We start from the raw sequence: 26,670 nt of genomic DNA on the forward strand, positions 1-26,670 counted from the left end.
CCATCTTTTGGAGCACTGGATTGTGATCCTGGGGGTACTCTACACTTTTCCACAGCAACGGAGAAAATGAATATTGCACAGTTAGCCATATGTTCAAATGTGGGTTTGCACGGCGATGCCAGAGAGTTAGGAGAGTAACTGGATCAGGAACGCCCATGGCGGGCTAGGGATAGTAGTCTTCAGTCTGCTTCCATTATCCCCAGGGCCGTTTGATGTGTGTGGAGTCACAAAGCAAGATCACAGAATTTCCTCACATCACTTGACACTGGCAAGAAGGAACTAAAAGTCATTGAAGCTGCAGGACTTCATAAAATGTCCCCTAAATGCATATTCTTTTCAAGTTTCTCTATTTCTCCATATGAGTTACCAAATACAACATGCAGACTTCCAAAAGAGTATTTCCTAGTTTAACTGCAAGCTCCCTCGGAGCCTGAGTTTCAAAAGCCATCTGAGTTTGATGGTTTTATCTTCTGGGAGGGACAGAGTTCCTGGCCCCTGATTGGCATGAATAGCTTCCAATTCCACACTGGCACATTTGGCAAATAAATGATTATTTTATGTCAAACAAATCTTCTTTCAGATCTCAAATGATTATTGGGGGTAAAAAAGTGGGAAATCTGTTAGACACATTTTTACCCATGAAAATACCCTGCCATAATTTAAAGAAAATCACCATTTTAGGATCTCCAAGATATTGTGGGCATATAAAAGTATATAAGAAATAGACCTGGCTCTCATGCAACTGGTCTTCTCTCTTTCTTATTCCTTTGGTATTGATTCATATTTGTATCTTCCTTGAACCACGTATATAGTCATTAACCCATCATTCAATACAAGGCAAGAATTTTGATAACAAATACTTAATGTGCTTTTCCTTCATTCTGTCCCTGGGACTGCCATCACCATGAATCTTGTTTTTCATTTCATCAAATCTCTTAATATAATTTGATATATTACTGCAAATTATATTTTGGCATTTTACATAAACTTAACAAAAGTAGAGTTCGACTTCTCTTGGGGGATTTCTTTTTCTTTTTCCTCAACAGCAGACTGCTGAAGATCTATCCTTATTATTGTTTATATCTGTAATTTACCTACCACGAGGTTAATATTCTACAGAGTAAATACACCATAGGTTATCTCTTATCTTGTTGACAGACACTTGGCTTGTTCAATATTTTCACTATTATGAACAGTACTGCAGTAAACATTCTCATGCATGTTCTTAGTGTATATGTGGAAGTCTCTCTTGGGCAGGAATCTAGCCATAGAATGGTTGGGTGTATGACTGTTCATCCTCAGAAGACAATGCCAAGTTCTTTCCCAAAGTGGTTGACCCAGTTTAAACTCCTACAAGCAAAGTAAAAAAAAAATCTCCTGTAGATTCATTTCCTCTCCAACACTAGTTATAAAATGGTAAAGACTTCATGTGCTTTCTCTGAGTGATAACATAGGCAAGGATCCCTCCATAGTTGATGGACCATATGGGCTCCTCTTCTGTGAAATCCCCACTCATGTCTCTTGCTTGTTTTTCCATTGGATTATCTTTTTCTCCTTGATCTGTAGGCATTCTTTACATTTTCTTTGCAATTTTTGTTTCTATAAGGGTGCTCCAAAAAGTTTATGGGAAATGGAATGAAAAGTTTATTTTAGTGCAAGAACTTTAAGCTCCATGCATAGGTTTTTTTTTTTTTTTTTTTTCAAAATGTGCACAGTGAACTTTGGAATCTTCCTTGGATATGCAATTTTAATTTTTTGCATGAAAATAAACTTCTTTTAATTTAATTTTCCAAGAACTTTTTGAAGTACCTTCATATGTGCTGCAAATATCTTTTTTTATTTGTAACATGCCTGCTTTCAGCTTTTATTATTTTGATGAATGTAAATTTAATATTAAGATAGTCAAATTTTTTAATCTTTCTTTTTATTGTTAGCACTGGTTTCTAGTTTAATAAAGTATTCCCTTTCCTAATACTACGAAAATACTTACATACATCCTAAAGATGACTGTACCCTTTTACTTATGACCTTGTACTTGATCCATGTGGGGTTGGTATCTGTGTGGGCTCTGAAGGAAGGCTACAGATACCTTTATCAACCTGAGAATGATCACTTTGTGCAGTTCCACGTTATAAGCGGTTCCTCTGTTGTCACGGATCTGGCTTCCCTGTTTTTCTATTAGCATACCCTATTAGGTTGGTTTTAGACTGTGAACTATATTCTTGTGTTACACTGTTTCAAACACCGTGGGTTTATACTAAATCCTGATAGCTGGTCCGGCAAGTCTTCCTGCCCTCTGATTATGCTTTTGAAGAATTGTAGCCCTTTGTTCTTATGTATTTCAGAGATAGTTTACCATCAGGGCTTTTGATTGGAAGTGAACTGGATTGAAAGGTCCTTTTATGGGAGAACTGATATTTTTTCAATATTAAATATTTCGACACATGAATATGTAAATCTCAGAAATTTGGTGTTTGTCACTGAAGTGTATAATATTCCCTGTAGAAGTACTGCCTGCTGTTGTTAGATGTAGTCCATGGGACATGATTTTCTGTAATACTATTTTAAATGGTATCATCTTTTTATTTATATTTATTGGCTAATTTTTTTGCTTATGAATACCAAGGCCAGTGCTGTTTGTTGACCTTATGTCTGGCCTCTCAGCAAATTTTCCCTTTATTTCCAGTAACTTGTCAAGAAAGTCTTTTGAATTTTCCACATAACCAATCATAGCATCGATCTCTAGAAGTCACACTTTTTTTTTTACATTTATTCCTAGACAGGTCATATGTAATGATTTTGTGTTATCATAGTTTTGCATTATTTCATTATTTTATTTTTGGTTGATTCATAGAGATGCTATTAACTTCTTAAAATTAGTTGTATTTTTCATCTCCTCCCTTCCCCCCCATATTACAGACAAGAAAATTGAGGCCTAGAGAGTTGAAACAACTGTCAAGGCTCCTTGTGGCAGTAAGTGCTGAGGTTAGATTAAAACACATCCGTGCTAACCCCAGCACCCATGCTCTCTCCCAGGCTTGTTTCCCTGCAATGCATAGCAAACAGTGTTTATAAAACACTGTTAAGAAGCAAAGCAGGAAGAATCTCATTTCTGCCTTTTGTTTCTTCCCAGATCCTATCACTGTCTTCCCCTTAAAGATACTGAGACCAGACTCACCTGCTCCTCTCCCTGTGTGCCCTCTGTGCCCTGCCCCATTGCAGACTCGGATTGCACATGGCTCTCCCAGCTCCTCTGAATGTTCATGAAAACTCAGTAACTATGCATATTTGAAAAAATTCTCCTGTGACAGTAAGCATAAAATTCTTCCACAACCCTCAGAGAAAGTTAGCATATAATATAGCTAAGTCTTTAAAATATATGCATGCTTTTAGCAGGCTAAATAGTTCTTTTGGAGTCTTTCTGCTCTGGTGGGTAAATTCACATTCAATCAATTTCTGCAAATACATGTTCAGTCGCCAATGGGCTTACATTTTGATATGCAGCTTATAATATGCAGTTAATGGCTAGGAACTGCTCCTAGAGTGCTATTTTGGTCTGTCACACATTTTTCAGGCCTCGGTGATCTATTGATTGAACCTGAATTCATACATTTTTATGAATTCATGAGTTTCATAAGATTAAAAGACCATAACCTATGGTAAAAATCATTTGTGAATTAAAAAAATCAAAGTTATTCTGAAACTTGAGTAGACTCACGAGAAAAATCAAGGTGAAACTCAGTTTCTCATAATTTAAAAAAAAAAAGACAATTTGAGGGAAAAATCTGTATAAAAGCAATTGTTCCCAGGCTGATTCTTTATCTCAAATGCTACTGTTCAGGACCGGATTTTAAAATGAAAGCCTTCAGTCTAGAAAAAGGTTGCTTAAAACTGTATAGTGCTAAAAGAAAGGAAGGGGGGACAATGGTCATTGGTTGAAATTTTAATGTTACTGAGAAAAATTCAACACTAAGGATAATTACCATTCAGATAATTACTCTTCCTTTCAAGGCACTGTAAAAACTACCGGTTGTTTTATTTACACAGAGAATACATACCTGTTTACAATATCTGTAACTGCAAAATAAAATTACTTATTATCCTTAGCTCAAGAGGTAGAATCAAAGAAAGATGACTTTCATCACCTAGGATCACTTCCCAAGGTAGAGCCAGATGGGAGAAGAGACTCCAGTGCCCAGAGTCTCCTCCTGGTTCCCTACCCACAGTGCTTCTCCTGGGGCATGAGGTAGGGGAGGAGCCAGGGATTCTGCCTAGGCAATCTGCAGAAAGTAATGCCAAAGAGGGTGCTGATGAAAAGTGGAATTTGTCTTAGGGGACTATGAGACACTTTCATCCACTAGTCACTGACCAGCAAGTTCCCCCAGAATGCTCTTTCCCCGATATTCCTATTGGAAATATTATGAATGGCACTTAGAGAATGGGCACGTGGGGTTGTTTCTGGTCGACAAATACCCACCCCTACAAATCCTCACTGTGTTCCATCACACTGTGTTCATTCAATTCCAGGCTCCCGAGATGCTGGGAGAGGCCAGAATCAACAGTGTGACTGCCTCTAAAAACCAAACTGTAGGGAAGATGGGGACACACGGCCATCTCCCTGCTGCCCTGAATATTCAGACCCAGAACTGCCCTCTAGTCAACCCAGCTGGAGGGGGCCACCAAGAACAGGAAGAGCAGGTGTCATAGCTTACCACGTATGCAAGGTGCGCCCTGGTGATCACGGCTGTTCGTTGACTAGCAACGGTAATGCTCAGAGAGGAAGCTGCGGCCAGCTGAGGTCTTCGGGCCTCGGACGGTGACACCTCCACTCTCACTTCCAACGTCATGGCTGCGAGGCCATCTGTGACTGAGACCTCCATGCTGTCTTCCTGGGCGGAGGAGCCGTCATGCACATACTGCACAGCATTTTTCTCCATTTCCTCCTGAGTGAAAGTGTCACCTTCCAAGAACAAAACAGATCACAAAACCGGTGGCTTCTGGGAATAATACTTTTCACTTATATGGCATCTTGGTTCTCAGGGTTTCAAAGTATGTACAGAATCATCCACGTTGGGAATGATAAGCTCATCATAACCCACCAACACAGGTTTCTCTTTACACCACTCTCCAGGAAGAGTGAGGTAGCCTGATCTTCACCCCCACTTGAGATGGGAGGCTGACTGTAACAAGGCAGCTAATTCCTCCTGAGATAGCTCTAAGGTTTAAGTTCTTAGTCCTACTGAGCTAAAATATGCCTCTACAAAATCTATTCTTTATTCCTACTTCTAGAAAAATAAAGAACAATCTTCTATTCTTTATGAGAGCTCTTTTGGAATCTAGTGTTTAATTTTTAAATTTGAATGGCATAGTGATAAGAGAGACAGACAGACAGACAGACACAGAATGAGAAAGAGACCTTCCATCTGCTGGTTCACTTCCCAAATGGCCATAACAGCAGGGGCTGGGCCAGGCTGAAGCCAGGAGCCCGTAACTCCATCCAGGTCTCCCATGTGGGTGTAGGGGCCCAAGTACTGGGCTCATCTGCTGCCGCCTTCCCAGGTGCACTAGGAGGGAGCTGCATTGGAAGCAGACCTGCTGAGACTAGAATTGGCTCTCCAACTTGGGATGGAGGCATTAAAAGTGGTGACTTGACCCACTATGCCTCCACTCTGGCCTCTGGAATATAATCTTAATACTGAAAAAAATCTTTGAAAAACTTAAGAAAATAAATTACACCTGATAAACCTGTAAGAGGGGAGAAATGCAAGAGTTTTTTTTGAAATTAAAAACTGAAAAATATACTTGAAGTTAGAAACCCAGGCTGTGTAGTCTAGAGTATTAATACATAATAGATTAGAAAAGTATTGTGTGAAATGTATCATTTCACATAAGTTTGGAGAAAATGGGATTAAGTAAAATTTTAAATTAAAATTTTTTAAATTGTAGGATTTATTCAAATTTTAGAATCTTTAATACACAAATATTAAACTTTTTCAAATTTGTTTGTTCATGGAATTCTTTTTTGACAAATGCCTCTTGGTGCCATGGGCCTTAATGATGGCAAAAAACACAGTTGAGAAATGGCTCTTCTTGGATGTTACATTCAACTCCATTTTTCAATAAATTGTTGACTCCAGTAATGGATGTTGTGTGATGGGATAGAAGAATTAACATTCTCTATAATCATTCTCAACTTTCCCTTTCAACATTGTGCTACTGTATTCTATGGTGGTAGTAGTATTATACCTAAAAAAAGATAATAAAACTTGCTATAAACATCTTTAGATTTTATGTATAACACAAATGTAGGCTAACTGTAATGTTAAAAAAAATTGAGCAAAGACTATTATGCTCTTAAAGTAGTTCCCTTGGGATCCTATAAATCTATTGTAATGGCGCTTCTTTTGTCCGGTCAATTTTGTAAAGTCTACGTATGTGACTCCTACATGCCCATGATTTGTTGTGAAAAATTCAATCTCCTTCAAGGACAACAATTTGTCCCAGCAGGGATGTTCTGAAGAATGCATTGGTAAATCTGTGAAAGGATTCTTACAAAGGCTCTGTGAAAGCACAGATTGTAGGACTACGATACAGCATTCTGGGGAGACTACTTTGAAAGCGCAAATATTCACTCTGATACACAAGGGTTCACTATTCAGAAGTTAGATTGAGTTGTGTTCTTTCTGCTTTTCTGTGCTTCCTAAACAATCTGCATCCTTTTTTTTTATTAATCAGAGAGAATACAATAAATATTTTGGAAAGCTGGTCACATCACAACACTGCTACACTGCTTAGATAATACTTCAGAAATGTACTCAGCTTGTTCTTTTCAAAGATGCATGTAGCCAACACTAACAGAGCCAGGATGCTAAAAATTCTTGTAAGTTTCATATATCGAATTAATACCAATAGGGGCTGGCATTGTGGTGCAGCCGGTAAACCCACCATCTGCAGGGCCCGTGTCCCATATGGGCACCGGTTCGAGTCCCAGCTGCTTTATTTCAGATACAGCTCCCTGCTAATGCGCCTGGGCAGACGGCCCAGGTGCTTGGGCCCCTCTACACACGTAGGAGGCAGAAGAAGCTCCTGGTTCCTGGCTATGGCTTGGCCCAGCCCTGCCTGTTGTGGCCATTTAGGGAGTGAACCAGCAGATGGAAGCGCACTCTCTCCCTCTCTCTCTCCTTTTTCTAACTCTTTCAAATAAGTCTTAAAAACAACTTAAGACCAACAAATGTCTTTTCATGAACACAGTGAAGGAAAGTGGTAGCTGACATCTCTTCTGGCTTTTTTTCCCCATGCATTTACTCACGTTCTGGAAGTAAGGCAACCAATTTCACCTAGAACGTGAGGAAAGAGCTTCATGGGTTTTGAGGTGGGGATGGGGGCAGGAAGGGGTTGGGAGGCAGGAGCAGGCAGAGGAAAAAGGTCTGAAGTAAATACCTAGGCAGTGAGGTCAACACGAAAGGCAGCATCTGCTCCTAGTTTGCTCAGAAAGACACCTGCCTTCCTGCCTGGGACACACACAAGCAGGTCAGTGACCCCGCGTGCAGCTACCTGTGGCCATGGGCCCCTGGAACTCAGCTGTGTGCTTAAGGAGCACCCCATGCGCGGGAGGCCTCCGGAGCTCGAAGAAGAGGTCTTCAGCTGTGGTCTCAGCAGCTTCCACCACCGACCGAAGCCCTGCAGCAACAGAGTAAAACAGAGTGAGAGCCAGGGTTCCTTGGCAACCAGAGACTCCGCCCTTTAAAGCCACAGGCCAGGCTGCAAGCCAGGCTGTGAGTAACCTGGGAGTCATCACACGGTGCTTTTGAATTCCAATCAAGCACAGGATGAAAACAGATAGTGTGGGACCATACTTCAACAGGCTCATGGAAAGATGGAATTTAAGGGAAAGTTCAATTCTGGTGCAAAAAATATCTTTGAAATAAATATGAAGGGTCTTCAAAGAGTTATGGAAAATGCATGTTATGAAAAAGGTACGGATTTCAAGAATGTTTTGCATCAAGATAAACTTGTCTTTTAATTTTATGTTTCCACGAACCTTTTGAAGTGTCCTTGCGGTCAACACCCAAATTGCAAGCAGATCTTTCCCAAAGTTCACTTAGACGTGTTTCTGAATCCGTAGCCCATTCTCCCCTTGGTACCCATGAAGGCATGCGTAAAGGATGCCCACAGGTCAATCAACCCTGGCTAGCTGGGGTCGATTTTTTTCCAGAAAATATTCCCACAGCCTGTGTTTAACTGTCATTGTTTCTCCCCTTTATATTTTTCTGAATTCATAGGAGTCAAATTTAAAGAGGGTTGCTGTGGCCATCATGAAAGTGAGCAGGGGTCCGTATACTAATAAGTAAATAAAATGATGCACAAAATAGCTGGGCCAAGTCTCCCACTTCACAGCTTCTGAAGGTCACTGTCATCTGTCACTTCTATTATTTTTCACTTTCTGAATAGAAAACAAGAGAAGCTACTCAAAACCACGTCCCTCTCGTCCTTTCTGCTCTCTGTTACTTTATATTTTAGGGATGGGCCACAAATCAAACTCCTAGAGGCTGGAAAATAAGCCACTGAGTGGTGGCTCTAGAGGGTTCGTTCCCTTCTCTCTGTGCTGCTTGTACAGGCGTGGAAACGGCAGGAGGAAGACACGGATGGAAAGGCATGCGAGAGGTGGTCACTGCTGTCTGCCAGCCCTCAAGAGGCTTGAAGAGGGACTACCGTAGAAATACAGCACCATTTCCAAAGCCATGGTTCCTACCTAGCGAAGTGCTGCCTCCTGGGCTGACACGAAGCAGGGGAGCCGTGACCTGGAAGACGGGAGGCTGCCCATCAGTGCGAAGTAAGTGAATGGTGAGGACCAGCTCTGGACCTGTGTGCTCTCCATCTGAAACTAGAAGGCATAAGCACAACAAATGTTTGGTAAACAAACATAAGCATTTACAATTAAAATATTAGCAGTGATACGTCTCGCACCCTCTGAGCAACATTTCTGATTTCTCTGAGAAACAAAGTGCCTCTTTGAGTTAAATGGCTCCTGCGGGCCCCACTGGCCTCGTGCACGCTACTTGCTCAGAACCACTGCGCAGAGCGTCTGTGCTTGTCCTGCAGCCAACCAGCTCAGGCGCATCAGCTTTCCTGCTCATGTGAGCTGACAACCCAAAAGGAGCTGTTCTCCCTCATCTTATGGGTTAACATCAGGGCTGGGCTTGCGGCTGCCTTGATTCATTATCTGCCCAATTATAAATTCTCTCTTTCACAAAACTCTTCCAGAGGAATTGGTTTTCTTCTTACCAGATTCCCAAAGCTTTACTCCTTAGGAAAAAGAGAAAAGGAAACTTGACCTTGGGTAGAAGCGAGATAATTTAAGGTCAGCTCAAGGTCCATTCCCTTCATTGTTTAATACATTTAAGGATCATTTTATTTAACATTCTAGAGAAACTAATTATGAGCTCTTCACCTACCTAAACTTCTAGGCAAAAGTTAGGGCATGGTACAATGACACCTGTTTTTCACGACCAACACACATACATGCACACACACACATATGTGCGCGGACTAAGCCAACTATGCCATACTCAAAGACAGAAACTTGTATTAAAATCTTGGTTCTACAAAGTTTGTCAGGGGTGGAAACCTGGAAGATTATTGACTTTTTATGGTTTTCAGTATCTCCAGCTTTAAAATGCTTAAAATAATATCTGTCCTTGCAATACTGTCATAAGGATTAAATTAGACAACTTTTATCATAAGTTGTTTTGTAAAGTGTAAAAAGTTATTATACATTGGCCGGCGCCCGCGGCTCACTAGGCTAATCTTCCGCCTTGCGGCGCCGGCACACCGAGTTCTAGTCCCGGTCAGGGCGCCGGATCCTGTCCCAGTTGCCCCTCTTCCAGCCCAGCTCTCTGCTGTGGCCAGGGAAGGCAGTGGAGGATGGCCCAAGTGCTTGGGCCCTGCACCCCATGGGAGACCAGGAGAAGCACCTGGCTCCTGCTTTCCGATCAGTGCAGTGCGCCGGCCGCAGCACGCCGGCCGTGGCGGCCATTGGAGGGTGAACCAATGGCAAAGGAAGACCTTTCTCTCTGTCTCTCTCACTGTCCACTCTGCCTGTCAAAAAAAAAAAGTTATTATACATTATTGCTGATTCTATGAATTTTGTAGTGGACTCTTACTAGAAATGAGCCGAGATCAAAAGGGCTGAGATCAACAGTTGGCACCATTCTGGAACTTACTGTTGATTCAAGTGTGATTTTTAATTCTCAGAAAGAAGAAAGGGCTGGGAGTTTGATGGAGTCAATTTTCTGTCCCACTACTGCTTTTTTCCTATAGGATATGTAGCAGGACATAGGGCTGGTTGATTATAATGCAGTAGTCAGTCCTATCTATACACCTCTGTGAGGACGCTAATTATGGTCAAGCATCCTCACTCTACCCTGACAAGAAAGCTTCTCCCCAGAGTGTTCACACATAGACACCAAACATGCCTCCGCTTTGCTGACAGCTTCTACTGCCCTGTGAGCTACACCTAGGATGCTGAGGTCTTTGCAAGAAGCTTCCCAGCTCACACTCTGACATGCACTTTTCTCTCCAACAGCAAGGCACACAGAAAGAAAGGACTGATACAGGGGAAAATTCCATTTTCTAATAAGGTTGATATTAAAGACTTTACCTGTGAAATGAAACTTTACTGACTCTGGCAGACCTGAAAGAGCAAGAGAGAAAATCAGTATATTAAATATGTTGGAGTCAGAGATAGATAAGACAGACCGGAAATATGGGTCAGAGGTTAGGAAAGTAAAGAATATTTTACTCTAAATTATTCTGGCTTAAGGAAAGATCACCAGATCATTTGCTAATGTTATGTTGAATTTAATGGCACCAGCATTAATTTTTAAGTTGCAAAGAGAAGCACACAGTGGAAAAAATTTATATCATAGCAGCTGGAATGATTTATAATGCATTCATTCTGATCCCATTTTATCAGTACATAAAATCCTACAAATCGGTGATTGTGGGTGATGCTGTATATCAGTGACAGGGCTCTCAGGTGGGTCAATTCCATTGTAGACTTGAGTGATGCTGGGGACATTGATTTACACACTGTTACTGTGGGAGAGATTTATCTCATGGCATTTATCCCACAGCTTACAAACGACAGGATTCTCTCTCCAAAGAGGCTCTGAGAACTCAGGCGAGTAAGGTTTGGAAGGAAATGACTTCAACCATGGCTGACATGCTTTCTTTCTCTCTAATCCCAAGATATCCTGAGTTTCTTGTAAAGTAGAGCTTAGAGAACCATGAACATTTCTGTGGGCTATTAACCCAGTTACTAAACATTGGGGGCACTCTGTAGAGAAGAGGCGTATTCTTGCCCTGAGAGATTTTCAATCTAATCAAGAAGTTAACCATTTTCTGGACAATTGTCCTTATGTTACATAAAAGCAAATATCGTTTCATAATTTACCATAATCCGAAAAGAACTTTACATTATTTAATGCATGTCCAAATTACCATAAGAAATGTCCAAATGTTCTGTGTGAACAAACATCACATAAAGATATTTCAAAAAGTTTGTGGAAAGTGGAATTAAATGGTAAGTTTACTTTGGTGCAAAAAAAAATTGAAATCTCATATACAGGATTCTTCAAAAAGTTCATGGAAAATATGTTTTAGAACAAAATGCAGGTTTTTCAAATTCTTTCACTGAAGTAAACTTATCTTTTCAGATCACTTTTCCAAAAATCTTTATGAAGTTCTTCTGTATAAAAATAATACCGTACATTCATGTTATATGGTATGTCCAAGATCATAAAGAAACAAGCTCTAGGATTTTTGAAGGCATAGAAAATAGTTAGGGGTAGGAGCTCAAAACCCTGCTCTCTCTTCAGAGCTTTGGTTGTAGCATTAAGGGAAGAGATAAAGAAAGAAGGCCTTCCTGGCTTGGCAGAAGGGTTCACGGGAGCTTTAATGATAAGGTATTGTTCTTCTGTTCAGTCTTCCTCTAAAAGGCTGTCTTCCATTAAATCATGGTTTTCATGTGCATTTTCCATCCCTCCATGACACATGTCCTGAGGTACTATAGGGTCTTCCTTATTGGACTCCTCCAACCCACACCCCCAAGGCCACTGACATCACTGCAGAGTTCCTTATGAAATGCTAGCTTACATAGCTTCCTCAGCTGGACTCCTCTTGTTCTGGGGATGAAAACACAAATCCTGGGGCTGGCTTTGCAGAGTAGTGTGGGGAGCAGGGCCCGTTTCCCGTAACATGGCAGGACCCGGTGCCCGGGAGACAAATAAGTACTGAGACTGTGGGCTAATAAGTACTGAAACTACCGAGACTGGACTAGACCACTGAGATTATTAAGACTAACTCTATGCATCTGATCTCCCACCATGTGGCGCTGAGAGGGAGTAAACAACTTCCACACAGCTGCCTCACCAATTCGACTAACAAGCTGCAGGAGCTGATCCTGCCCCTGATTGGAGGAGAGCAGCGTGCTCAGTGCATGGGGAGAGAATGCCAGCAGAGTTGGGATTGGTGGAAAAGGACTATAAAGGAGGAGAGAGACAACATGCGGGAGGAACATCTGAGGAACCCCTGAGAGAGCCGGCGGTTGGTGTGCTGCTCCTCCGCAGAAGCGGGGGAAGCGGCGGGGGGGCCGCCCCTCCACGGAGGCGGGGGGGCTGGCAGCTAATCCGGGGAGGACCAGGGAAAGAGACAACAGCAAATCCGTTGCCACTCCTCCACAAGCCTGCGGAGTGAGCGACAGAGTAGCAGGTTAAGCCACCACCTGCAATGGCTGGTATCCCATATGGGTGCCGGTTATAGTCCCAGCTACTCCACTTCCAAGCCAGCTCTCTGATAATGCACCCAGGAAAGCAGCAGAAGATGGGCCAAATGCTTGGGTCCCTGCACCCATGTGGGAGACCTGGAAGAAGCTCTTGACTCTCGGCTTTAGCTTGGCCCAGCTCTGCCTGTTGTATGTAGCAGATGGAAGACCTCTCCCTTTGTCTCTCCTAATCTCTTCTAACTCTGCCTTTCAAATACATAAATCTTACAAAAAGAAAAAGAAAGCAGAAATCCTTAATGGCTTCCTCTGGCCTCTCTCTCCCACCAGGCTCATCCCTAACTATGCTTGACCCTCAATACTGCACGCTCAGATGTTTTTAAACTCTCAGAAGGCCATATTCCTTCTTTCCCATGGCCTTTGGTCATGGACCCATGGACTTCTTTCAGGAATGCTCTCTGACCACCTCGAGATGTGTACTTGACCTCATTGGTTTCCACCCTCTCCTCCACTGCCAACACTTTCCTGGGGCAGCCCCCACTCACGATCAGTCTTGTTTGGTTTAGTGCCATTCTGAACATTCTTTCTCCTTTCCAGAGCTCTTATCTCAAATCTGCAGTTAAACTCTTACTACTGGAATTATTTATCAAATACTGTTCCTCTCTAGATCCCCAAACTTGCTAAGAGCAGATCCGTGCCTCCTTTTGCTCACTGTTTTAACTCCAACAGCTCAATCAGTGACACACAGCCAGCAGAAAATCCAGACTTACTGGAAGTATGCCTCCATCCATGCATGAATAAATGAACAGAACAGAACTGAGCCCACACTACACACTTGACATCATGCTACATACTAAGCCAACAGGTCTCAACGCGATTTAAAAGAGCTGCAAGGCAGTATCATCAAACTGTCCATAAGACCGTGGGAAAAGTTAGGGGGCATCTGTTACCAGCGTCTCCAGGCAGAGGATAGAGCATTACCAGCGAAGGAGAAGGCCATGATCTCCTGCAGGTGCGGGGCTGCAGCGGGAGGACGGTACAGGATTTTGCCCAGGTTAATATCTTCCTGCGTGAAATACCGGATGGGAACCTGAGGCTGGTCCCGGTGCACGATGAGTCCTGCAGGGGAAGAGGCTGGCATGAGTGTCACCAGTAACCTGAGCCACGGCACGCCCCTCTCCTGCTGTTGCTGCTGGTGTTGGGGCGGGGGACGTCTTTCATCCTTTAAGAGCAAATGACCTCGGCCTGTTCTTGGTAGACTACTCTCTAGTTATTTAAGAGGAGGGAAACCCACAGACAACTGATTAGGGTGCACTGAATATAAACCACAGTAAGGTACTAACCACTGCCCCTAATGTGCCTTAGACAAGATTTTTTTCCCAGATGATTATGAGAGTCTCTCACTGAGTTTCAATTCAACAGCCAGGGTCCCTGAGAAACTGGCACAGACTTGTCTTCTACTGAAGCCACAAAGAGAGTTTTCTCAATTCGCCCTCTTTCCTTCAGAAACTCTTTAGACTCTGAGGTCGTCTTTGACGACGGCCACATGGATCTTGATTATTCTAAGAACTGCATTTGTGAGGGTCACTTTGCTTGTGAGAAATGCTCTGGGGGGCTGCAGAATTGCCCATCATTTCAAAGTTCTGCAGGTGCACAGGGAGGGATAACTTTTAGATGTTCAGTTTCCTTGGGCTTTATCAAAGGGGTTGCAATTTATGTCTCAGACTTTTCCTTCTCCTTGGGAATTTGATCATAGGCGAGCTCCACATCTAGGGCTTGGGAGACAGTCTCAGCAGTGGAAACAGAGCAGTATTAATAGAAGCTGATCTTCCCACGAAGGGCAGCAACACCTCTGCTGGCCACAGGCTGACTAGTTAAGCCCAGAGTGAAGCAATCTAGTGGCTGGGAACTGACCATGAGACCCAGCTATCCTCAGCCCAGAGTTCTACACTGCCTTGTTCCCCTAGGGGAAGAGGAGTGCCTTATCATCTGATCAGGAGAGGAACTCAATACATGTGGCTCAGCCTCCTTTGGGCTCTAGGGAAGACCTTGCGTTAACCACATGCTTGTCCTGGTCTTGCCTCCTCAAAACCTCATCAGGGCAGGCTCTGCCCCTAGAGACCCTACAGAGCAGTGAGTGTCCAGAGCTCAATCCAGTGACACTATGCTCTCCAGTACAGCTGTCAACACCAAGGCTCACAGATCCACTTCCATCTGTCTGACCATAGTGCCTCACTCTCTCCCAGTTAGCTGTAATCCAGAGGACAGATTCGATGGGGGTATGATTCATTGTTTCTCCTTGAAACTTCCACAAGCATCTCCTTGCATACAAGCAGACAAAACCCCAGGGTTTTCCACACTTGTCAACAACTAGAGAGATGATAGAGGGTACATCTTACCTTGATTTGGGGGCAGAGGGAGGGTAATGTTATATACAATCTTCCCACTTGGCTTTTCGGAGTTAACAAAGGAGAGGGAATGAGGCTGGATGACGGTCAGGCCATCTTCCCGTGCCTGAACAAAATTTAAGATGAAAGAAATAGAAAACAGTGCCTTAAAAACAAAGCTCAGAAGCAAACACAAGTCCTATATTAAGAAAACAAAACCAAATTCTCCCTGGGCTTAGAAATCAGTCACAATTAGAAAGACTTTCTCAAAACCTTAAAAGAAGGACCCTGTCCTGTCTCTTGCACTGAAGATCTGTCTCAGCCTCAAGAATCTGTCAGGTGTATGGAGCCCTTGTCAGGTTTCCTTGCACCGTGATGTTTCCCTCCCCTTCCCCATGCATGCCATGGGGGTCCCAACAGGATTACTTTTTCCCTAGGAGGAATCTGCAGCAAAGCACGTTTGAAAATGAGGCATCACTACCCACACTGGTTCACGTCTTTGCTCCTGTAGCTCAAATAGCTAAGGAAGAATTCGGCAAAGATGCATGAGGATCCAGCTAGAGATTTAAGTCTTGGCCCGAGGTAGTTCTGCAGAGCAGAACCCAGCTCCGTGCTTTCCTAAAGGAACTATGATGCCTTCTGGTTTCCAAGGGCTAACGATGAGCCCACTTCAAACACCAAGAGAAGCTCATCGTTTGCATTCAGGGGTTTAAGAGTGTTAAAACATATAAAGATCCCCCCCCCCCCACCGCAAAAAAACGTATAAAAATCCCTAGTATTTCATTGCCCTCATTCTACTGTTGCTAAGAACTAGATGTGGCTTTCCCCCGTAGCTTTCAGGACTCAATTAATCAGTCAAGCAACATTAATCAGAGGGTCAATGAGCTTGCTGCTTTGACCATCCATTCACCTGTGCACACCCGCAACTCAGTAACAGAGAAACAAAGAGATTCAGAATCCATCCGTATGCATGTTGGACAGTGGGTTGGGGACAGGAGTAAAAACAGTGTGGAGAGGAGAAAAGGGAAAACTGCCCTGAACCTGGGCTTTTTGCCCGGAGCCTTCATGATGTCACAAAGCAGCTCTTCTAACTGAGCCCTGGAGGTGGCTTCGAGTTGACATGCAGCCCTGCTTCTCTCAGAAGGAATTCCCCGCTTAGGGAAGGATTAAGCAGCACTCAGTCCTGTTCTCGGGAGGAGGGTGTGGTGTTCTTCCCTTTAACCATGAAAAGATTGAAGGTTGTAGTTGCTTTGAATTGTCCCCAAGGCATACTTGTCCCGGGGAGAGGCAGCATTTGCAGGTTAGGACAATCCTCCTCTAGGAACGAGTCGTATTTCAGGCCCATGCTCAGGTCTGGAATGTAACGAGCACGGAAAATGAGAATTATGAAGAGCAGCTGGTCTCTCAGCTGCAATAAAACAAGGCAACAAATTTAACTGTACGCACTGTCAGGCGTTTACAGCCCATCCATGTGTGCCATGTGTGGTCAATGACACGTGGACAGCGCAGTACAGGGGCAGTGCAACGCTCAGTGCTGCTCGTCACCTTCTACTCTCCAAACCATCGAAATCACTAAAAACTCTCCGAGTACCATGAGAGATTTCTGATGTCCTTAAATCAACAAAGTGATAGAAGAGAGCGTGATCATGGACATAGGAGTATGGAAAAGAGAAGTATGTTCCAGTCAAAACCAAAGATACCCTATCTTGTAACTTATTGATGCTATCTCTGTACTACTAGAGATAGAGAGCAGAAGAGGCAGTAAGGACTTGACTTTGAAGAAATCAATCTCAAGCTTGAAATACATTAAAGTATAACCAATTTTCATATTGGCGATTTTGAATGTCCACTACTTCACAAGAAAACAAAGTAAGAAATGAGAGATTAAACTTCATAGGAATCATGGCAGAAGATGCTTTTTCATATCTTACGTATCAACCAAAAAAAGATCACAGAATAATGGTTTTCATAACGGCCACGTTACCTCCAACTCCATCCAGAATGCAGCAGTGCTGCCCCCCCCTGCCCTCCCAGCAGGGTTCTCTCCTGTGGACGGCTCAGGGCCTCCCTCTGGCTCTCTCACCTCCCATAGAGTCTATCTCAGCCAGCAGCCAGCACGATTCCTTTAGGAAGGGTATGAGAGCTCTGCCAGTCCCCTGCAATGGCTTCTCGTTTTACTCAGCATAAAAGCCAGTTCTCCCAGGGTTGTATGAGACCCTGCAGGACCTGCCTCTCCCCTGGCCCCCACCACACTCATCACACCTGTGAATCCACTGCCTCATTCTCATTCTCATTCTGCTCCAGCACAGCCCATACCAAACCCAAGCAGGCCTGCTTCCTCAAGTCCCCTTATAAATGGGGACTTCCAAAAGTTCACAGAAAAGGGCAATTAAAAGATAAGTGTAGTGTGCTGAAGGACCCAGCGGAAAGCCATTGTGTCCTTTAGGGCTCTCTGCAGGGTACCTAAGCCAACTCCCACCTGTCAGCCTCTGAGGTGGCGGCAGCGCTGGCTTCAGATTGGCAAAGCCCCTCTTGGCCCAAAACACACTGAGTCCAACTTTAAGGCATTCAGCAAGCAATGGAAGACAGAGCCACAGAAATGTACACCTGATTTTCATGACAAACGGGGTACTGCTGTGTCGGTTAGTGGAGCTGTGTTGTGTGTAATGTGTGGACACATACAGCCACAAACCCTGGAATCGAATGGAACCCGTGTGCTGTTGGCAGAGTCACCTCAAAGGAAGAGAGACTCCAGTAAGTGCCCCAGCTTGGAGGAAGAGGGAATTGTTTCAAAACCTACTCCTCGATGATGCCAAATAAAAACATTGTATTAAAACACAGCATTGTTGAAGAAATAAAGTACATTTGAAATCTTCCCCTACAATGCGTGTTTATCTTGATACAAAAGTATTTTGTAATGCATGTATGATTTTTATGCATTTTCTATGGACTTTTTGGAAATCCCTTTTAGGCATAGACTTCAAAATTTTTAGCATCAAAATAAACTTCCCTTGTAATTCCATTTTCCATGAACTTTTGAAGTACACTCATTTCTGATCACAATGAGTGACACCTCTGTATACTAAGAAACTGGGGTGATGGGGCAGGCATTTGGCCAAGCAATTTTGGCGCTAGCTGGGATGCCTGTGCTCCACATCAGTGCTCTGTGATCTGGCTCTGGCTCCCAATTACAACTTCTTGCTAATGAAGATCCGGGGAGGCAGCAGGTGATGGCTCAAGTAATTGGGTTTCTGCTACTCACATGGGAGACCTAGAATGAGTACCCGGCTTGTGGATCTGGCCTGCCCCAGTATTGGTCATTGTGGGCATTTGAGGAATGAAACAGTGAATGAGAGCTCCCTTTCTCTGGGTTTCTTGAAAAAAAAATTATTTTAAATTGGGGTGGGGAGTGTGGGGATTTGGCACAGGATTTAAGTCATCATTTGGGATGCCCCATCTCATGCTACAATGCCTAGTTTGAGTCCTGGCTACTTTGATTCTAATGCAGCTTCCTGTTAATATACATCCTGGGAGGCAACAGGTGATGGCCCAAGTGCTTGGATCCCTGCCACCCCCTTGGGAAACTTAGATGGAGTTCTGGGCTGCTGACTTCAGTCTGGCCCAACCCTAGCTGTTGCAGCCACTTGGAGAGTGAAATAGTGGATGGAAGTTCTCTGTCAGTCAGTCTCTCTCTCTCTCTGCCTTTCAAATAAAAAATGAAAATAAATAAAAAAGAAAGGAAACTGGGGTGTTTCAAATGCCTCCCCTATTGAATTGGCCAGTGTCTCCAGATATATCTATCTACTCTCTTCCTTTCTCTCACCACCTTAATGATGTTTAAATGAACAATACCAGAGTGTTAATTGTATTGTTGTACAACAGATCTCGAGAACATTTCCCATCTTGTACAACAAACTGCATACCCACTGAACAACTCCCCTGTTCTGCCTCTCCCACTGCCAAGCCCACATCTGGAAACTACCAGTCTGCTTTCTTTGCTAAAAATCTGACTCCTTTAGATGCTTTACTTATGTGGGGAGTCTTTGTCCTTTCATGACTGGCTTTTCACTTAGCATGATGTCCTCAGACTTTAGCTCTGTGCCATCTCTCCTTTTTTAAGGCTGAGCAATAGTCTTGCCTGTGTATTTATTTACCTATTTATCAGTCAAAGGACATATAGATTGCTTCTACTTCTTTGGTCATTGTGAATAATGCTACAGTGAGTGAGAGTGTGAAAAATCTTTCTTCAAGATCTCCCTAACTTTGGATGGGTATTTGGCAGCAATGGTTAAGATGCCACATGGGATAGCATCATCCCATATGAGTGTGCCTAGGTTTGAATTCCAGCCCCGCTCCCAATTCCAGCTTTCTGCTCATAAGCACCCTGGAAGGCAGCAGATGATGGCTCAAGTAGCTCGGTCCTTGCCACCCATGTGGGAAACCTGGATCGAGCTCCTAGATCCTGGCTTCAACCTGGCCCAGCCTGGGCTATTACAGGTATTTTGGGAGTGAACCAACAGACTTCTCTCTCTCTTCAAACACATAAAATATACACATTTTAAACAGTTAAAAAACATCCTCTTAATCCTTATTGTCACTGTACAGAGTTTGTGTCACTAGCTTTCCCAGACAACTGCAATGGCCTATGTGTCTCTCCATTGGGATGTTCTGTACCCTGATGCCAGAGTGGTCTTCCTACGAGCATTAAAAATCCGACCCAGCACTTCTCTGCTACAAATTCTTCAACATCCTACTAGACCCAGTCGCTTTTCAGGACAAAACGGAAACACATTCCTCTTCTCTTAGACATCCTCCGGGATTTCACTCTCACTCCCTGTTGGGTTTTCACCTAGGGATTCCCACTCTAGCCAACTGAACCACCTGCAATTTGTCAAACACGTCATATTCGCCCAGGTCTCCGTCTTTCTCATTTGCTGCTCCTTCTGCCAGGAATGCATTGTCCCCTGTTTTTTTCATTTGTGGCATGGTTTTCTAAGTGTGGTGAGCTGAGCAGCAGCAGACAGCACCACCCGGGAACTTGTTCAAAAGGCATACTCTTGGCCCTACAACATCAGGGCTATTGGGTTAGAAAACTCTGAGGTAGATTCTGGGAATCTGTGGTTCAAGAAACTCTACAGGTGACTCTAATGCAGGCTTAAGTTTGAGAACTCAAGTTAATGCCAAGTTAATGCAAACTCAACCAGCCCAGACCCAGATGAAGCCATCCATGGTTCTCTCCATGCCCTGCCAGTTTAGGGGCCCTCCCACATCTTCCATGTCATTGCTCTGTCATGCACTTACCATTGGGTTATCGTGGCTTACTGATGTGCTTGTCTCCTAGCCTGAAAGTTCCTTGAGAATAGAGCCTGTGTTTCATGGTCACTGAACTTCCAATGTCCCATACAGCTCTTGGCATAAATTAGGGACTAAATGCATGACTGGAGAAGTAGATCCCCACCTTTAAACCCATAGATGAATATGTATACTTATTCCCAAATGTATTCATAATGTAGTTACTAAATGTATAAAACTTGTACACTTACATGAGTCAAAAATCACTGAATTGAGAATGTGTTCTTGTCAAAGATCGTAAGAATGGCCTACAGTCATGGCGCTAATTAATGTCAAAAGAAATACAAACTGTGAATGCCTAAAGTAACATGTAGGCAAATCAATCACATTTTACCATAAACTAACCTTTGAGATATCCTAAGTTTGAACTGGGCAGACTTGATCTGCAAACACACAAGCTAAAAGGTTAGGCAACTTCAGGTCAGGCTTCAGAGGGCCATAGAAACAGAGGGAATGGCACTGTCTTCATGGCTCCAGGCCCATACTTTTCCCCTCTCAACTCAAAATAACACTGCATTAGCATTTGGCAGGAGATGTGCATGCACATTTTTCTTTACAGTTTAGAGAAAATTCTGATGCAAGTTCCTCCAGTCAGAATGATGAATTATAGACTTTATAGTGCTGCTGAATTATGATTTCTTTAAATTACGGTTTATGGTGGAAATACCAATACCAGCTATTCATTAAAAACTTTCTATTTTCCCCTTTATGTCTCTGTCATGCCCCAGACCCATAATTTCTGAAACTATCATTATTCTCTTTGTTGTGGCTCAAGGCTGATGCACTGCTTTGGAGTATAATTATGTGGGTGCTAGCTAAAATGTAGACCCACAATAATTAATTTACAAGGTCTTGCCTGCTTGTGGCTATGTCTGGAAGGGGCGTTCTGGCATTCCACCACCCCAGACACAGGGTGACGGTGGAGTTGCTAATTGTCTCAACCGAGCTTTGTGGGCTAATTTAGTTGTCATCTTTCTTCAGATCTTTCCACATGCTGCACTCCTGCCCATACAGCATACAAGGCCTTCTGTGATCCAGTGCCATGACCTTCACAGCCCTGCTATGCCATCCCTGCCTTTCTCACTTGCTCTGGTTCGATTAAACTGTTTGCAGGGTCCTCGTCTCTCTCACTTCTCAGTCTTTAGCTTACTTTTTCTGCCTACGGAAGCACCCTCTGCCATCATGTATGCATTCCTCCTAACCTGCCCCCAATTTTTATTTAGATAATTGTTGCTTATCTCTCAGGATCCAGCATCAGTTTCTCCAGGAAGCTTTTATAGTAGAAAGGAAATTTTCACCAGAGCGTCTAAAAACACGGAACCCCTGTTTCCCAGCTAGGTGGCGCTGTCCTTAGCTGACCAACTTTAACCAAATGGTGTTGCCGACAAGGGCCTCAGATTTCATCCAAGGACTCAAGAAAAAGCCCTGAAAACTGTTTGCACCATTGACAAAAGCTGGAGGGTCAAGATGGAATTCGTTTCTTTTCCAGCTCCGTGAGAAACGTGTTCCCAGGGTTGGTGTTGACAGCCCCAGAGGCTGTGACGGGGGCAAAGCTCTCACCGCATACCCAATCAGGACATTGCATCTGGGCGCACAGTGCTTGCCCCACCCAACTCACTGTCATATGGAGAGACCTCCCCACAGAGAGGCGGGGTGCTTCCGGCGTCTGCGGCAAGATCGCGATGTTGAACGTGCGGCTCTCCAAGTGGGCCTGCGCGTCTGTAGCCCTGGACACCTGGAAAGACAAGTCACACTGCTGAGTCCCTCATGTCCTCTCAGGCAGGGCTTGTGTGTGCATGTGTAGTCCCCCACTGCCCCAAAGGCTCTGCTTTGGGTCCTGGATGCTCCTGCACTATGATTTCATTCTTCTCTTCACATTTTACTATTACTCTTTTACTGACTGTAAAAAACATACATAATCATTTTAGGCAACTCTGAAAATTTAGGTAAATATAAATCAGAAATAAAAAATCATCTAGGGGCCGATGCTGCGGCATAGGTGGTTGAGCCACCGCCTAAGGCACCAGCATGGCAAATGGGCACTGGTTTGAGTTGAGTCCCGGCTGCTCCACTTCTGGTCCAGCCTCCTGCCAATGCACCTGGGAAAGCAGTGGAAGGTGACCCAACTGTTTGGGCCTCTGTACCCACAAGGGAGACCTGGAGGAAGATACTGATTCCTGGCTTCAGCCTGGCCCAGGCACGGCTGTTGAGGCCATTTTGGGGAGTCAACCAGCAGATGGAAGGCCTCTGCCTCTGTAATTCTGTCTTTCGAATAAAAAAAGCATCTAGAATTTCATTACTTATAGTAATTATTAATATATTGATGTAATTCAGCTTCATCTTTTTTCTATGCAGATATATCAAAGTTATATTCAAATGCATATTGCATTTTTTCACAACACAATCCTAAGATATTTTGCTATATTATTCAACATTCTTGAAAATAAAATTTTTGATGGCCTCATTAAAATGTCTTCTTATGAGCATATAACAAAGGATTTTTATTCCATTGCCTTCATCTTCACCAAGCACAGACGTCTTCACCTACACGATAAATTCAGATCTTAGCCTCATCTTTGCAAGACAAGGTTGATAACATTACAATTAAGGCACTGGCCATAAAATCAACTTTTTCCTGCTTCAAAAAAATGCTGGAAAATGAAGCTCTTCCTCTGCAGCTTCTCTGTTCCTCTCAGTTACTGAGCTGCTCCCTTAAGCTCTTCTTCGCCCCATTCTTTGCTTCGCCTTGTTCTTATTGCAAGAAGTGCTAAGCCGTGTAGTGGAGTTGCACTAACTCCATGTGACAGGGTGTGGGCTTCTACGACTCTTTAGGAAAAGGCAGGGAGGGCAGCTCTTTCCCAGCGTCTTCCTAAGTTACAGAAAATCTGTCTTTGTCTTTATCTGGATCACATCAGATGCCGGGAATCACATTCCAGAATCTCTACATGTTTTCAAGGAGACATCTTCTAGTGTTGCTATAAATAACCATGGCTATAATCCACTGAAAATCTAGTAGAGACACTGCCCTCTGGTAGCTACTTGTCAGAGACTACCTTAACTTATCTTTAACTCCATTTTTCCACCAACTTTTTGAAGCACCCTCATATTAAGTAATGCATCAAAGTGTCAAAGCCAGGAAGTGGGAATAGTTTAACAATCAGGTTCACCAAGTTCATGATCTTTGCACTGACCAAGATGACTCACTTTGGCAGCTTTAGGGAATCAGAAGAGAGAGAGAAATGTGTTCTCCTATTTCTTGAAGAATGGGAACAGAGCACTGAGCAGGTGTTGAAATGGGGGCATATTACAGGGCAGGTGAATCAGTCAGACTTCCCTGTAAGGAGTGAAATACATTGGAGTCTGCCAAACCCCATCCCCTGAGGCTGCGTGAATGTAATGCGAATACCAGGGTTCTTTCCCACACCAACAGCGACTGCCAACGTGCATGCTTTCCTTTCTCTCTTCTGTCTCTATTTTTAAATGGCACTCACGTTACATAAATCCCAAGTCTTACATGCAAAGTAACAGATGGGAAGCATTGATGGCTCATGACAGCACATCAACATTAAGATGGAATTAAATCCATGCAACTCATTATATTGTATTTCCTGCTTTAAAGAAAAAAAAAAGAGAGAAGAAAAGAAAGAATCATTAGAAGAGTATATATTTTTGGTTTAAAATCCTTTAGGGAGCCCACAGTGATGAACAGGGAAAATCGTTAACCGTTTATTTAGCACATAACTACAGTGTGCATTTCACATCGAAATATGGGGTAAATCTAGCAAACAATGAGACTTTAAGAATTAACACACCAAGACGTCTATGTCCAGGAAATCTTATTTCCAGAAAATTGTTTCATACTTGCAATAAAAATGCTGTCAGTGTTCAGAAGGCACTTCCTGGAATACCTTCAGAGGGAGTTCGCAAATCACATAAGGAATCTGAGGTCACTATTTCATAATTACTCCCCGTTTTAACCAAAAATAATCACCCCTTTTTCTTCTAGCTGACCTGATTCTGAAGGACTCCTGGCTATGTTGCTATCTTTTCAAATCCCCTCCCAAAGGATGATTTAGGGTCGCTGTGGAGGATATTCTAAAGAACATCCCACACACCTTGAAAGCAATTGAAATAGGAGTTCCAGATCCATTTCAAGTAAAATTTGTAAAGACTCTTCAAAGGGAAGCACTTGTCAAGTAAGAGTCTTAAACTCTGGTGAATTTGCTTAAAAAAAAAAAAAAAAGCATCGACTCTTACTATTTTTTTTAATTTATTTCATTTCACTTTCTTAGTAACCAATTTGTAAAGGCAATCAAATGTCATTTTGCAGGGACAAGCTCACGTCGGGAGCGTTCTGTATCCTGACCGCTGTGAGGCGGGGGGAGATCTGAGGACAGTGGTCGGCTGAGCTGCCTTCTTTTGATTGAGGTCTTTGCCTTCATTCTCACTCAGTCTTTGATGACTGCTGCTGTTCCCAGGTGCTGCAAATGGAAAGTTAACTCGGGCAAGGGGCACGCAGCATTCGCCCACTTATTGGACACTCAATATGCTCAGTGTCATCTCATTTTAATGGTTTCCAAATTTATCTCAATGTGCTCCCTGGAAAAGCACATCTTTAGCACAATATACATTAGTCAGGCAACACAGATGTACATGCAGCCAACAGAAGCAGAGTGGATGGTAATTTTAACAAGGTGAGCTGTCATGGTTAGTTTATCCCCAGCTGGATTCCTGCATATCAGAAAAGCCTTGGATTTCAAGGTGACACCCGACACCACGAACATGTATATTTTCTGTGACACTTTACCAAATTCTTGCCCGTATCCATGCTTACATGCTCTTTCTCATGCCTGACTCCTTATTGCTGTGTATTTCTGTTTAATTCTTTATTTCCAAATTATTATGTCTGCCAGAGGTTTGTCTCATTTTATTGGTCTTGGGATAAAATAAGATTTTGTAATCATTTGCCAGTTCTAGCATTGTATAATTAATCAATTCCTATGCTGATCTCTTTTAATTCCTCCCTTTTGTTGTCTGTAGGTTTCCCTTGTGGTTCTGTAGTTTCTTGACTTAAAATATTTGGCCCATTTATTTTTATGCTTTCTTGCTCAATGATGAGAGCTGATGAGAGCTGCCATCACTTTTTGTCTCAGCATAATTTTGTGCACATCATTTAACTTCTGATATGTTATTTCCTCCTCATCAATATTTCTTAATAGTACACTATTTTGATTTCCTTTAAGACCCAGCAATTGTTTGGGAGGCCATTCAAAATATTCCATGTGGTGTGGATTTTTTGTTTACCCTCTTATTAATTTCTTAACAGGCAGAGTGGACAGTGAGTGAGAGAGAGAGACAGAGAGAAAGGTCTTCCTTTGCCGTTGGTTTACCCTCCAATGGCCGCCGTGGCCAGCGTGCTGAGGCCGGTGCACCACGCTGATCCTAAGGCAGAAGCCAGGTGCTTCTCCTGGTCTCCCATGGGGTTCAGGGCCCAAGCACTTGGGCCATCCTCCACTGCACTCCCTGGCCACAGCAGAGAGCTGGCCTGGAAGAGGGGCAACCAGGACAGAATCCGGTGCCCCGACCGGGACTAGAACCCAGTGTGCCGGCACTGCTAGGCGGAGGATTAGCCTATCAAGCCGTGGTGCCGGCCTCTTATTAATTTCTTACTATATTTTAATAATGGCCAGAGAAAGTAGCCAGTATGCTTTCTTATTCTTTAACTTGTAGATGGTCTCCTTGTGGACAGGTATTTGATTAATTTGTATAAGTGGTAATAAGAAACGCTCATGCAGTGCTTACTGTGTGATAGGCAATATTTTAAATGCTTTATATGTATTAATTCACTAAGTCCTGACAATAGTTCTTTTTCATAGATAAGGACATGAAAGCATAAAGGTTTTAAACAAGTGATTTGTCCAAAGTTTCCTACCCTATATGTAGCAGAACTGACACCTAAACCCACTGAGTTTGGCTGTAGGTCCACAATCTTATCATAAAATGGTAAATGCTACAACACTACTCAAACATTTTTTTCTCTCCAAGTCTGATATTTTTTAAGAATTTTTTCTGAAGACCATTATTGGTGGGGAACCTCTTTTCTGCCAAGGACCATTTGGATACTCTTATCATCATTCATGGGCAATACAC

At 43.2% G+C, this 26,670-nt stretch overlaps 1 protein-coding gene across 2 annotated transcripts in view; it reads right to left on the minus strand.

Moving 5' to 3' along the window:
- Positions 1-26,670, minus strand: part of FRAS1 (Fraser extracellular matrix complex subunit 1) — a 491,248-nt gene that overhangs the window by 104,861 nt on the left and 359,717 nt on the right. For both annotated transcript variants that reach the window (XM_051820195.3, XM_051820194.3), the window contains 7 exons: positions 22,139-22,255; positions 15,181-15,295; positions 13,763-13,900; positions 10,661-10,693; positions 8,753-8,884; positions 7,555-7,680; positions 4,713-4,960 (listed from right to left, as the gene is read on the minus strand). In XM_051820195.3, coding sequence (XP_051676155.3) covers positions 4,713-4,960; positions 7,555-7,680; positions 8,753-8,884; positions 10,661-10,693; positions 13,763-13,900; positions 15,181-15,295; positions 22,139-22,255 — 909 coding nt within the window. The remainder of the gene's footprint in view (positions 1-4,712; positions 4,961-7,554; positions 7,681-8,752; positions 8,885-10,660; positions 10,694-13,762; positions 13,901-15,180; positions 15,296-22,138; positions 22,256-26,670) is intronic.

The sequence above is a fragment of the Oryctolagus cuniculus genome, chromosome 8 (genome assembly GCF_051225735.1).
Source record: "Oryctolagus cuniculus isolate XC-2025 breed Fujian yellow rabbit chromosome 8, ASM5122573v1, whole genome shotgun sequence".
NCBI lineage: Eukaryota > Metazoa > Chordata > Mammalia > Lagomorpha > Leporidae > Oryctolagus > Oryctolagus cuniculus.